This window comes from Vipera ursinii, assembly GCF_947247035.1.
Source record: "Vipera ursinii genome assembly, chromosome: 6".
NCBI classification, from domain to species: domain Eukaryota; kingdom Metazoa; phylum Chordata; class Lepidosauria; order Squamata; family Viperidae; genus Vipera; species Vipera ursinii.
The window spans coordinates 46,881,693-46,898,331 of record NC_139515.1 but is presented as its reverse complement, the minus strand read 5'-3'; the positions used below and the strand labels follow the sequence as shown (position 1 = coordinate 46,898,331).

General features: G+C 36.3%; 1 protein-coding gene across 6 annotated transcripts in view; it reads left to right on the top strand.

Moving 5' to 3' along the window:
* Nucleotides 1-5,855: 5,855 nt before the first annotated feature.
* Nucleotides 5,856-16,639, top strand: part of OSBPL8 (oxysterol binding protein like 8) — an 80,411-nt gene continuing 69,627 nt past the window's right edge. For 3 of the 6 annotated variants that reach the window (XM_083365130.1, XM_083365128.1, XM_083365129.1), the window contains exons 1-2: nt 5,856-6,239; nt 15,690-15,779. In XM_083365130.1, the coding sequence (XP_083221256.1) occupies nt 5,904-6,239; nt 15,690-15,779 (426 nt within the window). In that variant the 5' untranslated portion in view covers nt 5,856-5,903. The remainder of the gene's footprint in view (nt 6,240-15,689; nt 15,780-16,639) is intronic. The other 3 variants (XM_083365132.1, XM_083365134.1, XM_083365133.1) reach the window with 1 other exon arrangement.

Here is a 16,639-nt window from a genome sequence, read left to right as displayed (position 1 = left end):
TATAAATCCTTAATAGTCTTGTTTCTATTCTTTCAGAACTTATTGCAACACTATATGGTCCTGATTGCCATATTATTGTCCCAATTTACAATAATACACTAGAGATTTTAATTCTGTTACATAGCCATCACTATATTCATCTTTGTAAAAATGCCTTATATGACAAAAGCAAACATTCTCATAAAACATTATAAACATTCTCATAAAATTGACTTTAAATTTGTAGGCACTGGAATAAGCACCTGAACAACAAGTGAAGCAGATGTATTTCTTCTCATCAAGGTTCTCAAATTAATAACCAGCTATAAAAACTAAATATAATTTCATGAACATGTAGCATAAACAAGGTTTTACAAGCAAGGATGATGCATTTTACCGTTCTTTAGCCTGCCAGTCTCCCAGAATAATTTGCAGTCTGATATTATAATACCAAAATATTTTGTAAACTGCTGTGTCTGTTTTGGTAACCAAACCGAAACTAATTTAGATCAACTGATCTCTCAACAGAGGTGGTTTTCTCACTCTCTTTGCCAGCATTTTAGAATTCTCAAGAAATAACTATTTTATTTTCAGCTTTCAGAAGTTCTATATAAACACTACAGAATAATATATATTATATAAAGTATGTTATATATTATAATATTATATATTATATTATATATAATAATCAGATATACATATATGCTTAATATAGGAAAAGAGACACTGCTTGAAAATTGAACAGTAAAAAACAAATATAAACTTGTTATAAATGGTGACTCTTATGAGGAACCAAAATAAATATGTGCTGATTGTATTCATCAGCTCATGAAATGTATTGCCTATCACAAACTGGGATAGAAATTTGATAGAACAATTTGTGTTTTATCAAGTTCATTGAATCATTCTGGCTCATATATGTGCAAAGAATCATACAACTTATCACCATGGAATATTAAGTTCCAGGAAGGAAGTTCAGCTCCCATGGGCACAGGTGATGTTCTCATCCATTCTCTCTGTGAAAAGGAACAGAAATGGAAAGAAAAATATTGCAAGTGAATAATTGTTTATGAAGATGTCAAGAGAGATATTTGATTTCTGGGAACTTAAGTTTCTGTAGATGATGGCCTGTTGTTATAAGTTACATGTCACAAGGCATAATAAATATATCCTGGTAATAATTATTATTATGAAAACTTTAAAATGAATTCTGTAGGAGTGGAAACGAATCCTTTCCCAAAGTAAAGAGTTCACATAAAAATTAGTGCAATTACAAAGCAAGGAGAATGTTGATGAGAAAGTCAAAATAGTCAAAAAAGTTAAACTAGGCAACAAAATGGTAAGATAGCACCTATCCATTCTAACGTTCAAATCCCCAGGACCAGATGGATTACATCCCAGAATTCTGAAGGAGATGGTGGATGTGATCTTGGAACTACTGAACCATATCTTTTAAAGGTATTGGAGCATCAGAGAACTACCAGAGGACTGGAAGAGAGTTGATGTTGTTTTCTTTCAAAAAGAAAAAAAATACATCCAGGAAACTAATCAGCCTGACATCAATGCCCGCAAAGATCCTGGGGGGAAAAAATCAAGCAACGGATCTGCGAACCCTAAAAACAAGCAAAGCTATTACTGGAAGTCAACATGGGTTTGTCAAAAACAGATCATACCAGACAAACCTTATTGCATTATTTGACAAAGTGATTAAATTAGTAACCAATGAAATGCTGTGGACATCAGATACTTGGACTTCAGTAAGGCATTTGACAAATCAGACTGCAACTCACTTCTTGGTAAGATAGAAAAATGTGAGAGAATCACCACTAAAGGGATTCATAACTGACTGACCAACTACTCTCTATAGAGGGCGTTCTCTGTGGGCGCGCCTGACCTATGGAACTGTTTACCGGTTGAGCTCCGGATGGCTCCTGACCTTCGCTCCTTCCGACGCGACCTAAAAACCTATCTGTTTGAGCAATCCGGTCTGGTCTGAGGGGTTTTGTTTTAATTATTGTTTTAATGTAACTTATCTTCTGCATTTGGGCATTAGGGTTTAATTTGTTTTCAATTTCTGTATTTGTGCATTTTGATATTTATGTCACTGTTCACCGCCCTGAGTCCTTGGGGAGAAGGGCGGTATACAAATCAAATAAATAAATAAATAAATATATCTACATGGAAGGAAGCATGCAGTGGGGTACCCCAAGGTTCTGTCTTAGGCCCAGTACTCAACATCTTCATAAATGATTTAGAAGGAAACTCATCAAATTTGCAGTTGATACCAAGCTCAGGGGGCTAGCCACCACTTTAGAAGGTAGGCTCAAAATCCAGAAGGACCTTTACAGTCTTGAACACTGGGTCCTGTCTAACAAAATTCAGTGTGGAGAAAAGTAAGATTTTATACTTACGGAAGAAAAATCAAATGCACAGGTATAGAACAGGTGGTATGTGGTTCAACAGCAGTGATTGTGAGAAGGATCTAGAAGTCCTAGTGGACAATCATTTAAACATGAGCCAGCAGTGTGCTTCAACTGCCAAAAAAGCCATTGAAGTCTTAGCTACATCAACAGAGATAGCGCATCTATGTCACATGTACTGCTTTATACTGCTGTGGTAAAGACTACATTTGGAATACTGAGTCTAGTTTTGGTCACCATAATACAAAAAGGATGTTGAGACTCTAGAAAGGATGCGGAGAAGGGCAACTAAGATGATTAAGGGATTGGAAGTTAAAACGTATGATGAATGATTGCAGGAAGTGGGTTCTAACAAAGAGAAGCACTAGGGGTGACACGATAGTGGTCTTCTAATATTTGAGGGTTATCACAGAGAAGAGATAGTCAATCTATCTCCAAAGTACCTAAGGGCATGACAAGAAGTAATGGAAAATTATCAAGGAAAGATCAAAGCTAGAAATAAAGAGAAATTTCCTGACAGTGAGAACAATTATCCTACAGAATGTTGCCTCCAAAAGTTGTGGAAGCTCCATCACTAGAGGTCCAGAATGGTATAGGATCTCATCTCATGTTTGGGGATTGGACTAGAAGATGTCCAAAATCCCTTCCAACTGTTTATTCTGTATCTTTTCAGCAGACCTCTTAAACCACTAAGTGAAAAATCAGAAATAACATTGGTTCATAAAATTGATAAAAAATATAGCTTTCATATTTTCCATCCTTTTGCTCAGATTCATTTTAATGTAGCTTTTAATCCTTCTATGAATGACTACACCCTAACAATTATACTTTTTATAATAATTCATATGTGGGTGTTATGTAGATGTTGCATTATTTGAGGGGGGGGTTTCCCTGTTGTGTGCTCCATTTCAAAATGATAATTGCAAAGCACATAAGATTAAAGCTTTGCTTGGGTAAGATGCCTGGAGATGTGCAAGAGCAAAATTGTAGTTGGCTCCACTATAGAGGCTATGGATTCCATTTGTTCTTGCATCAACTTGTATTTTATTTTGTGATGCCAAGGTGTGTACCTGTCTCAATGAGTTCACATCTATGCTTGAAATGCATTGTTATTGGCACAATTTTATTATTAGGTGGTTTAAATATTTAGTTCATAAATACTATTTACAATTAGAAGATTAGCACTGCATCAGCAAAAATGCAAAATAAAGCCAGAACTTTCATGCTAGAGAAATATATATGCATAATATACAGAATTTGTACAACAAATTAAACCATACATTATTTTGTCAGATTACTGAATAATTCACATGCTATACTAACCAGAATGTTGGTCCGTGTCATACTGGGTTTGTTTCATCTGGTGCAAGAAGTCATGGCAAGGAAAGTAGAATTTAATACTTTATTTCTGTAAAGAAGCAAAGAGTACACTCAGGACCCAAGTTCAAAATCAAGCAGCCACAAGTCATGAAAATCAGCATCTTTTAGAAGAAAACCACTTTATCATTAGTTCCTATTTTTACCTAAGCATACACAGTACAATGTACTGTCCATAATGGGGTGCACTTAATTAGTTAATCTTTCCACCTCCCATTGTGTTTTCTAACATGCTAAACTCTGCTTTACCTTTGGACCTCTGTCCAAACAATCAGCTGAATATTACCTTACCTTCCTTTTTTCTAGTAATGGGTCCACTTATAAAGTTTCTTAGCAAGATTACCACAATCTTCAGCTAGACTGACACTCGTTTAGCTTCTACTGGCAAGCATTAAAGCAGGTGTTAACTAACTGCTGATTCTAACATTGGCTGTGTCAGGCAAAAACACAGACGAAATTATTAAGATGGAACAGTTCTGGCTGAGACTAATTCATGTCTCACTTATAAAAGCCCTAATAGGTTGCTAATAAGGTAATCAACTAGGCCCTCAAGAACATGATTTGCTATAACTTAACATTTTATGTGAACAAAATTATTTATGGTTAAGCAAATCCAACTAATTATCAAGAAAATTTGATTTATACAAACTAGTTTCTTGAGCTATGTAAATCAAGCCAATAGTTGAAATCATTTTACCGTACATGCACAGCAAAAATTAAACCATAGCAGGGCTGATCTAGTCATGTACAAGTGGTAGAAAATAGTTCTGGTAGCTAAGGAATCTCATCTTCCAGTTCTATAAAAGGAAAATATTGAATTGTGTCAGAAAGTGCTGGGTCAAGAAAGTTGAACTGATTATTCTCTAAGAACTCATAGCTAACAGCTTCTTAAATAAAGGGAAATAGATATGCCATTTATTATGATTATGAGACAATTAGATTCAAATCGTTCCATATTTCTCAGAGGGAATCTTAAATTTGCTAAATATTTGCCTTTTAGATAGAATTCATTTGTGTGTAACAGTCCTACTTAGATAGCTGTATAGTAGCAGATTTAAACATGAACTGTGGTTTGTTGGCAAGGTCAAAAATATTATTGTAAAAGTATCTTGACATACCACTATTAGAATACTTTCTGAATATATTATTACTGAAAATTTAAAATAACAGCATGATTGGCAGTAACAGATACTATAGCAACAAAAATGCTAATTGGAAAGACTTTACTATATTACAAACTAGAGGGATTTTTTTTCTTTTATGGAAACATGAGAAGTAATTGGAAGATACTTGGTTTCTCAGAGGCATAACATTTTTCTTTTAAAGCCTACAAGTGTTCTTTCCTTGTTTTTCCGTGTACAATAACCTCTTAACATCTTAAAAGATGTAAAAAGAGAAGCATTAAGGTAACATACAAAATGCAGAATTTTGCATCTCTAAAAATCCTATTATGTCAAGAGAGATATGCGTTTCTTCTGCCATGCTGATAAAACTAAAAAAACAAAATCCATCGGACTTTTAATAATGCTTTTTTATATTCCAATTTATTTTAAGAAAATCAAGATATGTCATTTGTCCGTTGTTATGATAAAAGACTTCAGCAACATTTAGTCCAGGGGTCTTCAAACTTGGCCCTTTTATGACTTGTGGACTTCAACTCCTAGAATTCCTCAGCCAGCTTTGCTGGCTGAGGAATTCTGGGAGTTGAAGTCCACAAGTCATAAAAGGGCCAAGTTTGAAGACCCCTGATTTAGTCGAACATTTCCCATTTCGTTTTTTGTTTTTTTACGGTGGGACTACCCTATTGTTGCAAATCAACCTCTCCTGAAACACTGTGCTCAGATAAAAACGAAATTACCGATGACTTAGGGGAAAAAAAATTGCAAAATCGTCGGACAAACTTAAGCTCACAGCAGCTGAGCCACGCGAGGAAGGCCTTCAGCTCAGGCGCTGGGTAAAAGCGGAGGGCGGCGCCTCCCCGTGGTTACCTCAGCCCCGTGCTGAGGATGCCCAATCACATGACTTTCCAGAAGGGCGTGGTTGGCTGCGAAAGGCCCACCCTTTTCCCCAGCGCTGACTCGCGGTCTCCGCGAGCGGGAGGTGAGGGAAGAGTTGTGGCCGCCGTTGATGAGAGAATCAAGCGGCGACGTCCTGAGCGGCAACGGCAGCGAGCGAGAGAGGCGGCGAGAAGAGCTGCGTGCGCGCCAGGCGGACCGGGAAGGGGAGGAGGGACACGCGTGCGTGGTTTTCCACCAGCGAGGGACAAGAGCGTGGTTTTCCACCAGCGAGGGACAAAGAGCAAGCATCCCGACGGGCGGGCGAACGGGATCCTCTCGACTTGCAAAAGCTTGCCCTTTTCCTCGAGCCTCTGGGTGCCCTGGCCCTGCCCCTTTCCGGAGCCGGAGGGTCCGGAAACCGGTGGATCGCTCCTCCCCCTTTGCCTCTGGACCCCTAGAAAGAGAGGTAAGGGGGCGGGACGGAGGGAAGCGTTGCACCAATCTGGTGCCGCTGCTCGGAAGGCGAAGCGTTGTCCCACCGAGCTGCGTCGTAGCCCGGTTCCTTGTGGGGAGGGAGGCGTGGGCGGCGAGGCAAGGCCAGACTCGTCCCCTCAGCGGAGCTTTTGGCTAGTCTTCCTGGCGTCTGCGCCCTGTTGCGTGCATGACCTTGGGCGCGTCTCTCGGTTCCCGGCGGCTCTGCCTTGGTATCGAAGCGAAAAAAAAAATTTTTTAAGATGGTGCTGATGATTCCAGTTGCGTTTCGTGACGGCTTTGGGGATGTGAACCGGAGTTTTTAATAGCACAGCTCTCCTGCCTCTTCGTATAGATTGGTTTCTTTTGAAATCATTTTTGGTTGTGAAAACAAAGGTGTCCCCATTGTCGCCCCGGTGTTTTGATAACTATAGATACCGTAGGGTTTGATAAAGGTGTGAGATCAGCTTTCTGCTTTCTAAAGCAGCGTTTTCCAACCTTAGGAACTTGAAGATGCGTGGACTTCAACTCCCAGAATTCCCCAGCCAGCTATGCTGGCTGGGGAATTCTGGGAGTTGAAGTCCACGCATCTTCAAGTTCCTAAGGTTGGAAAACGCTGTTCTAAAGCCACAATACTGGGGCACCAATAAATTTAACGAAAGTGTATAACTCAGAAATGGCTGTACATTAAAATTTGCTGCAAGAGCCCTGAGTAAGCGAACTAAGTAGGCAGATATATTGCGCTACCTGAATTGCACAAAAGCAGCACACCATGTTCCTGTTGCCAGTACCATTTAAAATTCTCAGTCATATAATTTGACTTACAGCACTGTATTCCTTTTTACCGTATTAATCAGCGCCCAGTTCTGCATCACAACCAATAGCTCATTCTGCCAAGATACGTTGCAGTATTTGTAAGTCATTATGAATACATGTAACTTGATTGCATAAGAAATGTATGTCGAAGCAAATCCTTTTGTTTCTGTGCTGCTTGTTTCCATGTTTGCCATAATTTAAAGCACCTTTTTAATAGTGTTTGAAGGTATAATCTAAATCAAGGATCTGAAAGTCAAATTGTTCATTAGCTTGAAGGCAACAGTAATGAAGCTTTTTTATATTTCATGATAAATATGTCTACTGAATTAAATATAAAGAGCATCACACTATACGATTAAACAAAAATATGTTAAATACATTTTTTAAAAGAACACAGATTGATTGTTAAACAGACCTACAGTTTTGTTGTTTCACTTTGGCCACTTGTTCTAGCACTGTTTTTTTTTTCATTAGCCAGAACACCAATGTTTACCATGAGTGTTGTTAAAAACAAACTTGAATGTAATCAAGTAAAATGTGGCAGCATTTATCCCCTCAGGAAAAACAACAAAGCCTGAATATTATATCCAGTTCTATCAAAAAATAAAAATGATATTGGGAATTTACAAAGAAAGAAAAAAATATTTTGTCTTTATTTTTACTTGTCACCTAATAGGAGGGAAATGCAGCTCATTTTTTGATTGTTTTAAATGAAATTCAGGCTTAAAAGGTTACTAATAAAATGCATTACAGTGCACAGGGGGAAACAGCAATGGCTTTGGTATTTTTCAGTAATAATTAACAGGGATGCATGCAAGTTTGGAGGGGAGGCTATCAAGTTTAAAATTTGAGTCTAAGCCTCTGAGAGGTTTGTCATCTGTGGGAGGCGACTGACTATTCTAGACTAGAAACGGGCCAGCCCCTTGAGGATTCATAGTGATAATTTAGTGTCAGAAAAGAGAGAGGGCAGTGTTGTGCTGAGAGACTCTATCTGAGCATAGCTCCTAAATGTTGCATGAGCTTTGAAGTGATAATTTTGCAGGCTCCAAACAGCAATGGAGGGCTTACAGACGCTGTACCAGGAGTGCATCTTTCTGCTGTTTGGGTGAGAGTGGCATTCCGTCCTCCTTCATGCAAGGAATCACACTTCCCCTCACTGTCAAGTTCTTGAAGACTTGGCGAAGATGTTGCCTCCTATCACTTTTCTGAAGCAGCAATCTGCTCACATCCTGTCTAATAGTATGGAATACTGAATCTTTCCTGTCCCATGTTTTTCTCCTCTGGCTAGAGTGGTTGAAGGAGGCCACCAACAGGCCCATATTTAGCTATTCGGCTAAATGCTTTTACTGTATTGTTTGGAAATGTGACAGAAAATATCTTTATTATGGATCTAGCATTCGGACTAGAAGAGCATTAAGTAAATCCAGTTTTCTCCATTGACTTTGCTTGTCAGAAGCCAGATGTAAAATACATGCTGGTTGCCAAATGCCCAAATTTTGATCGCATGACTGTGGGGATGTTGATATGGTTGTAAGTGCAAGAACCATTTGTAAGTCACTTTTTTCAATGCTATTCTAACTGAATGATCACAAAATGAGTGATTGTAAGTTGAGGATTACCTGTATAAGGAAACAATGATGAAATTTTTCTATTATCTGGCAAAGATGTAGTTTTTGAAAATGAAACCAGTGCTATGAGAATGTTGAAAAACATTAAGGCCACACATATAAAAGATATATGAAAAATACTGAGCTGGGAATGTGGTTACTCTTCAACATGTCACCATCATTCCCATACATATCTCTAAAGTGTCTTCCATTCTCTCATTTCAGTTTCATCCAAAATTATGTCATTACTTTCATTCTTATTTCTTATTTTCTTTGCTGCTTGTATAGCCCTTTTAACCTCCTTTCAAACTCTTTTTATCATTTCAGTGTCTTTAATTCTGGTTTTTCTCTATATAAAAATCTTTAATACTGATCTTTTGCAGAAATAATACTCAATTTTTCTTCACCACAGCTTTTCACTTCATAGAGCCATCAAACATATTTTTTTAAAAGACTTCACACTTTTGTGGCACTTTGCAATATTTTCACTTTATTCCAAGAAGTCTTTCTTTAAATCCACCTTCCTATTCATTCTAGGGAAATTAATGTTTTTCATACCGGACTCATACTTTCTTTTCTGACATTCATTCCTTCATAAATATTTTTTTAATGTGTATTTCTTCCTATATCCTCTCTAGGCACTACCAAATAATGGTCTGCCCATATTCAGAGGTTCATACTTTCCTCATATCCTTTGTTAATTCTCTAGCTTTCATAAAAAAGTCAAATCAGTCATGTTGTTACATTCATTTCTTTTGCAATTTATTATGTGTAGATTTATAATTAAACATTCAAAGAAACCTTTTACTAAACAGATCTGAACCTATTAATATTCCTATTTATTCTTAGTTTTGTGAATTACCCAATCATTTTTTTTTATATAATCTCTGTCCCATTCATTGTTGCAATCCATGTGCAAGCTAAAAGTTAGTATCCCCATCCCTGATTGCATTCATTCAGAATATTGGGCAATTTTCTTTCCATCCTTGGTTTTTTAATCATTATTCATGAGAGTATAACGTAATTATCATTAGCTTAAAAATTCTTTCGTACACACCCACTACAGTTTAGATGATACAACTTCATATATTACATTCCTTTTGCTCATAATTAAAAGATACCTTCATTTTCAGCTATATATTCTACATGATTTATGTTATATAATTTGATATAATTTAATTTATTGGATATTGAAGCCACCCAATTCCAAAAACTGGGTAGCTGACAATATTCAAAATGCATAGTTTAAAAAAACATGACAAAGCCACATCAATAACATTCACAGAAGATTCAGCGGGATATCCATAAGCATCCTAAGTCATTCCTAGAAACAATGCCTGGTCTCAAGAGACTTGTAGAACATTTGGAGGGTGGGAGCCATCCATATCTATGGTGGGCATGTTACTCCACAAGGCAAGGGCTGTGAAAGAGAATGTATCAGAATATGACAATGTTTAAAAGAGGGGGGGCATGGTTCACCTCCTATTTATTCAGCTTGGTTATATTCTTCCCGTTTGACTTTCACAAACATATAAGATCTGTAAAAGCAGAAGAGAACTGAAACAAGACATTTGTGCTGCTGCTGATGTTACCTTGCCTGGTGACTAAACATTCGGGAATTGAACAAGCTTGGAGAACAAACCGCCACCACCATCTACCACCCAAGCTACAAATATTTTCCACCATGTGTAATACCTATTTTTTATTTTTGTTTTTATTTCCTCATTCATTTTCAGTAGCATTTGTTCCTCTTCCTCTTAATCTTCATTTGTCAACAGACCTATTAATATTAATACCATTTTACCTTTACCATATATCATGGCTTTGTTGAACCAAGCCTTTCATATAATGTTTTTAATAAAAGAACTTACCAGACTTAGGTATATCAAAACCACCTACTGTGTTTTGTGCTAACAGTAAGGACACAATGACGGTCACTTTTCTTAAATTCTGGTTAATGTTAAATGTCGCCATAGCCCTGTCTTACTCAAAACATGCTCATTCTGTTTTCTAATTTAAAGATTGTCATGCAAGCCAATATATTGTTGCCAACAACCCATCAACTAGGTGGTAATATAAGTAATAACATTGTAGCAACATATTTAAAATACTCTGGATCTCTGATTCAGTGCATAGCATACATAATATTAATAACCTCATAATTCTACATATTTTGTTCTACAATAAGACTTTATCTGATGGGCTACCTGTTCCCAATTAAAATCTATATTGAGCTCACTATTTCAGCGTCCATAAGAAGGAATCCTGCAGAATTATTTTGTGATTATCCATAATGAAGAGAAAAGAGAACAATGTAATGTCAAAAATTCATCTTAATCTTTCTATGATTAATAGAAAGTCAATTCTCAGATTCTCAAGATTTTTAAGAAAGAGGAATCTGTGTATTCAGGACATATGTAATGTATAGTACTAATCTTAAAATTAAACTTATTTGTTCCACGCATACAGTATGTGACACATCAGATTTTAGAGAACTGTTTGTGTTTAACATCAGCAATATGGCAACCTGTTGTAATGAGATTGCATAAACTATAGCTGTTTACTAGGGGAGTTGATGCAATCTCCTGTGCTGCTGGCATTCATAAAAAATAGACTTGGAATTGTTATTTTCTGATTAGGTATTGTTAATAAATGATTTGGCCAGCAACTAGTTTGTGGTAATTATAGATATTTTCTGACCTCTCAACTTCTTATTATAAAAAGACAATTTTTCCCTTGTAAAATATCTATGCCCATCTCAAGATACTTCTCTTAACTTGTGATGTAGTGATCATTAATAGAATTTATAAGATGTAGTGATCACTAATAGAATTTATTTGAGATATATTTCTCTTAACCTGTGATGTAGACAGCGCTAATAGAATATTCAACTCTTTGCTGAATATTGATTGGGTAGTCAAGCTTCTAGAATTACTGTTTGAATTGGGAATTCTGCATATGCAGAGATTGGTTTTAATAGCTTTTGTAATTTATCAAATTTATTATTTGCATTTTTATCATATTTATTATTTATTTTATCAAATGTATATGGCCTTTTAAGACTATATGTATTTTTAATTACAATGCTTAGTATCACAAGATAGCATTCTATAATTTTTCTGATTTCTGATTCTTTTTTCTTCCTGCTTTAAACAGATTTTCACAAATTTTGCAAAGTTGTACCTAAGGTATAATTTATTGAATTTTCCCTTAAGAAAAAAGTTTCTTTCCCAAAATTCACATTTCCCATAGTCTTATTTCTTTAGAAAATAAACGAAATCTGGAGGACTTGATGTAGATTTTTAAAAAAGAAAAAAACACCAAGTTTCTTGCTAATACCAAAAGAGGACTAACAAATCTATAACTATTTTATCCAGAAATAATATTCTAAAACAGTTTTATTGTGTGTTATAAATGAATTCCCACACTACCATTTTTAACAATTTAATAAGTTATTTAGGACGAAAAGTGTTAATGATTCCAACATTCACTTTAAGCTTGTTCATAGTAATTTCATTTTTGCAATGTGAGAATTGATTTACATTTCCTGTACTGTTATATACAATCATAACTTTTTCTTAAATAGGAATGATAACTAGGGCTGCTTTTTAAAAATATCTGTGGTTTCTATGGAAAATGATGAGTGGTCTTCTTTATAAAGAAATGAGTGCTTAAATAAGCAGAGTAGGCTCCATACTGAAGATACCGTAGTTACTATTCAATTCACATGGAGTAGAGCCACCTATACACAATAATGTATGGAACATTTAGAATGCCTACTTTCATAAACAGGAGTATTTGTAAAAATTTTCAGGAAAATGTATACATGATTTCCCCCCCACACACACTTAATGAATACAGTGTTAGCAATTTTTTATCTAAATAAAACCACTGATTAAGGCTGTGGTGGTTCAACAAGTTTAATGACTGATCATTTGTTAATTTGTGTTTTTTCTCCCAAAATGGGATACAGTGTGCATTTTGAATTACCTTCCCCTTTACAGTATAATTCAGTTTGGTTAGCAGTTAGGAAATATAAGCACTAAGTTAACTCTGAATTAGTTGATATAATGGAGAACTTACAGAAATGAACAGAAGACAGCACCTAGCTATTTTATATGGGCAAATTTATATGGCCAGATATTCAAAAGGCCGAAGAGAAAATATTTTTTTTTCATTTCCTTGCTGTATTGGATTAAGAGGCTGACATCTCAATTGCAACTACAGTAGTTACCTTTAGTTGGAAAGGGAATTATCTATGAAAAAAGATGCACAGTTGCATACTTATTGATCTGCTCCTTAGAAATGTATTACCATAGTCTGTTTTTAATATACTCAATTTAATTTACTCAGATGAGCATGCAATGTACTATGCAATGATTTCCTGCTGAGATCTGTCTTTTCACCATGATTGCCATGATGAAAGATTTTATGTAACATAATTTCCTTTGGATATTGCTTTAAAAAGTTTGGGGTGAAAATGTGCGGTAGTACTAAATATTATCAACATAGGACTCATGCAAAATATGTTTATAGTGAAGTATATTAAATGCTGTTTGATATTCACCATTGTTTGATACAGAGAATGCCATGCTTTTCAGTTTCCTATGACTGCAGAGAGCACAATCAACTTTTGAAGTCAGTAAACAGGATGCTCAAAATTGAAATAGCAAGTTAACAGAGGAAGTGTTACTGAATGACTTTTTTGCTCAAGGATTTTTTTGTTGCATTATTTGCTATGGAGACATTTACTTTATTCCTTTAAACTAGGATTAGGATTAGGATTTATTAAATTTATATTTCACCCTTCTCCCTAAGGACACAGGGCGGCTCACAACAATAAAAATTAAGAGACATAAAATACAAAATTTTTTTAAAAAAATAACAATGAATATAAGAAAAACGGGACAATTTAACACAATAAAAACCAAATTAAAAACCATGGTCAGTCCAGGCCCGCTTGTTGGAACAACCATGTCTTCAGGTCACGGCGGAAGGATCGAAGGTCATGGGCCGTCCGCAGCTATAGAAATCATTTCTAGTATTAATATTAACAAGAGTTGGGAAGAGCATGGGAGTAGATAATTATTCTTGTTATGGAAAAACATAAACTCGCTTTATTTATTTATTTTCCTTTTTATAATTAATATCTAGAGACAGACTATGGGAAAAATTGGGAGTTATAAATCATGTTTTACTAAGTTTAATTGCAATATTGCATGAAAAGAAGTATATGCAAGGTAGATGGATTATTCCAGGAGATTTTCCGGTTTCTGTACTCATTTTAAAAAGAAGTAAACAAGGGTATGTCCTTGCTTTCCTTTTGTTCAATTGTTATATTTACTGTTAATATTCCAGAACAGTGTTTTTCAATCTCAACAACTTTAAGATGTATGAACCTCGAACTCCCAGAATTTTCCAGCCAGCATGAAGTCCACACATCTTAAATTGCTGAAGATAAGGGCATTTGTTAGGACAAGGGTTTTTAAATTTTTTCAGGCCATCAGCAAAAAAAAATCCAGAACCCCTAATTAAGAGACAAAACACTTGCAATAGAATACTAGTAATAGAATGAAACTTCTGCTTACTTAATTTATACAAATTTATATATTAAAATTACTTAATTTTTACAGAAATGGATGCCCCAATTATGGCATTAGAATGTTTCACTTTTTTCGCCTTTTGCTGTACTGTCTGCAATTACCAGCTTGTAAATGATCCATATCTTAAAAAATGTTATCACAACATAAATATCTGTTAGGCCTAATAAGAAAACAAGCTAAAATATACATATGCTGAGGATGAGGGTGACAGCTTAATATTATGAAGTTGAAAAAATTATGCAGCAGAATCAGCATTGGTGATGTAATTTAGAAAGCATATTTTACTTAGAAATGCTAATAGCATGGCATGCATAAACATGAGATGCTGCGTAATCAGAAATAATGGACTAATATAGCAAAATTAAATTCAGTTTTTTCCTCACTATAACAGCCTTGCTAAAGCCACTTTAGCACCCATCCTCTTCCTTCCTTTGCAAATGCAGTTCTCATATATATTTATTCTGGAGGAAATCTCACTCCTATAGGATTTGAAGCACATATAGTCATATACACTGCAGCTGGGCTGTTGAACCCTATGTTGCAGCATTAATTTCTTCATAGCTCAATAGATTTAATCCTGAGTAAGTTTGCACAGGATGCTGCCTTAGTAAGTAAGCTGACCAATCGGGGACATAGCATAAATATCAGAAATGGGCCTGCAACATAAAAAGAGATACATTGCTTCCAGGACTCTGTAGCTCTTGGGCTTTTAACCTTTTTACAAGACATCCTGTCTCTCTTTACCTCTTTTAGGAAAGGTGCTAATAAGACCAAAATCAGGAAAAAGATTTAGGTGGGAAGAGGGATTCATCCTGACTTTGTGCTGCCAAGTAAATTAACAACTCCCACTGGATTTTAAGCTCTCTGAGGTTAGGATTAGAGTTTTTCACCATCTAAAAGCAATAGTCCCTTTTAACTTTCTCACGCCCTTTAAAATAGTATTTTCTATTTAATGCCCTGGAACATGTTCCTTACAGTTCCAAGGCAGGCAGGAAATTTGATGTTGTGTATGTGCGTGTGGGAAGAGAAAAAAGAAAATTCAAGTGGTGGTGATGGAAAGGCAATCAGCTGCCTCCAGAATGGATTGCTTGCAGTTTTGACAACAAACTTTGGTGATATTTAGGTAATCCATTTAACTAACCTAATTGGATCCTTCAATAGAGTCAGTAAGCTCTAGCACTGAAAAATTATATACCGGTATGTTCCAAAACAAAGGCATGTTAATTGTCTTACCAATTAGAAAATAAATGTTATTCGCATCGTCAGATCATTGCCTTTTTGAAGGAAATCTTATTATAGTCCTGTATCTTTTTTGGGTGGGATCTCTTATACCATTATCCTTTAAAAAAGCTCCGTTTTCTCTATCAAATACTTCATAGTTATTTACCACCACCACCACCACCCTTCTTGTTTTGATAGACTGAAGAATGGAAGTACTTTAATGGAAAGAAAAGCTGTGCCCACAGGATGGAAATTGCTTCATTTGAGGGGGACTCTGATAGAGCTTCGGTGAGTAATTTTATACAAAGTAGTTGGCAAATAATACATCCATAGGGAAGGAATTTCCTAAAATATATGCCTGTATATAAAAAATATATTCCTTTCCATAATTAATTTTGACCAAGGTCAACTTTTAGATAAGCAGTCTCATGCCCCACTTTAAGCCTACTGTATATCCCTCAGTAATTTTAGTTAAAATTTTAAAATGGATAAAATATTAAGAAAGCTAGTTTGATATGGTAATTAAAGGAACTGATGTGGAAAACCGCATGAGTATGAGTTCTAATCCTTAGGAACTTTAGCCTGATGGTGGCAAAGTGGTGTTGCCAGTGCTCCAAAAGTGGAGTGGGGAGAGCGGAATGAGCATGCCCTGCTTGATTGCTTTGACTCACTGAGGTTGCATGCCACTTCTGGAGTGGCGGGCAGCCTTGGGGAGTCTCTCCCAAAGGCTTCCAGGGTGCCGTGATCTCATGCCTATGTGTGCCTGAAGTCCTGCGAGATCACAGCATCCAGAAGCTTCCAGTTGCCAGTGGGACACTGAGGCAATGCAATTTTGCTGCCCTAAAGCCGCCTGTTGGCATGCACTTTTCACACCAAGACTGGAAGGCTTTGGGGGAGACTCACCAAGGCTGCCCACTGCTCCAGAAGTGGCATGCAGGCTTGGTGAGTCAGAGAAACTGAGCTGAGCATGTTTGTCCCGCTCTCCCCACTCTGCTTTTGGAGCACCAGGAGCAGACACAGAAACCGCGGCAAAGAGGCTGAAGAGACAGCTTGCTAGATCTTCGCATGGTGAGTCTCCTCCCAGCATGGCAGGATGGGGGGAAAGTAAGTGTGGGGAGCATGAGGTATCAGTGAGTTGAGGGAGGCCT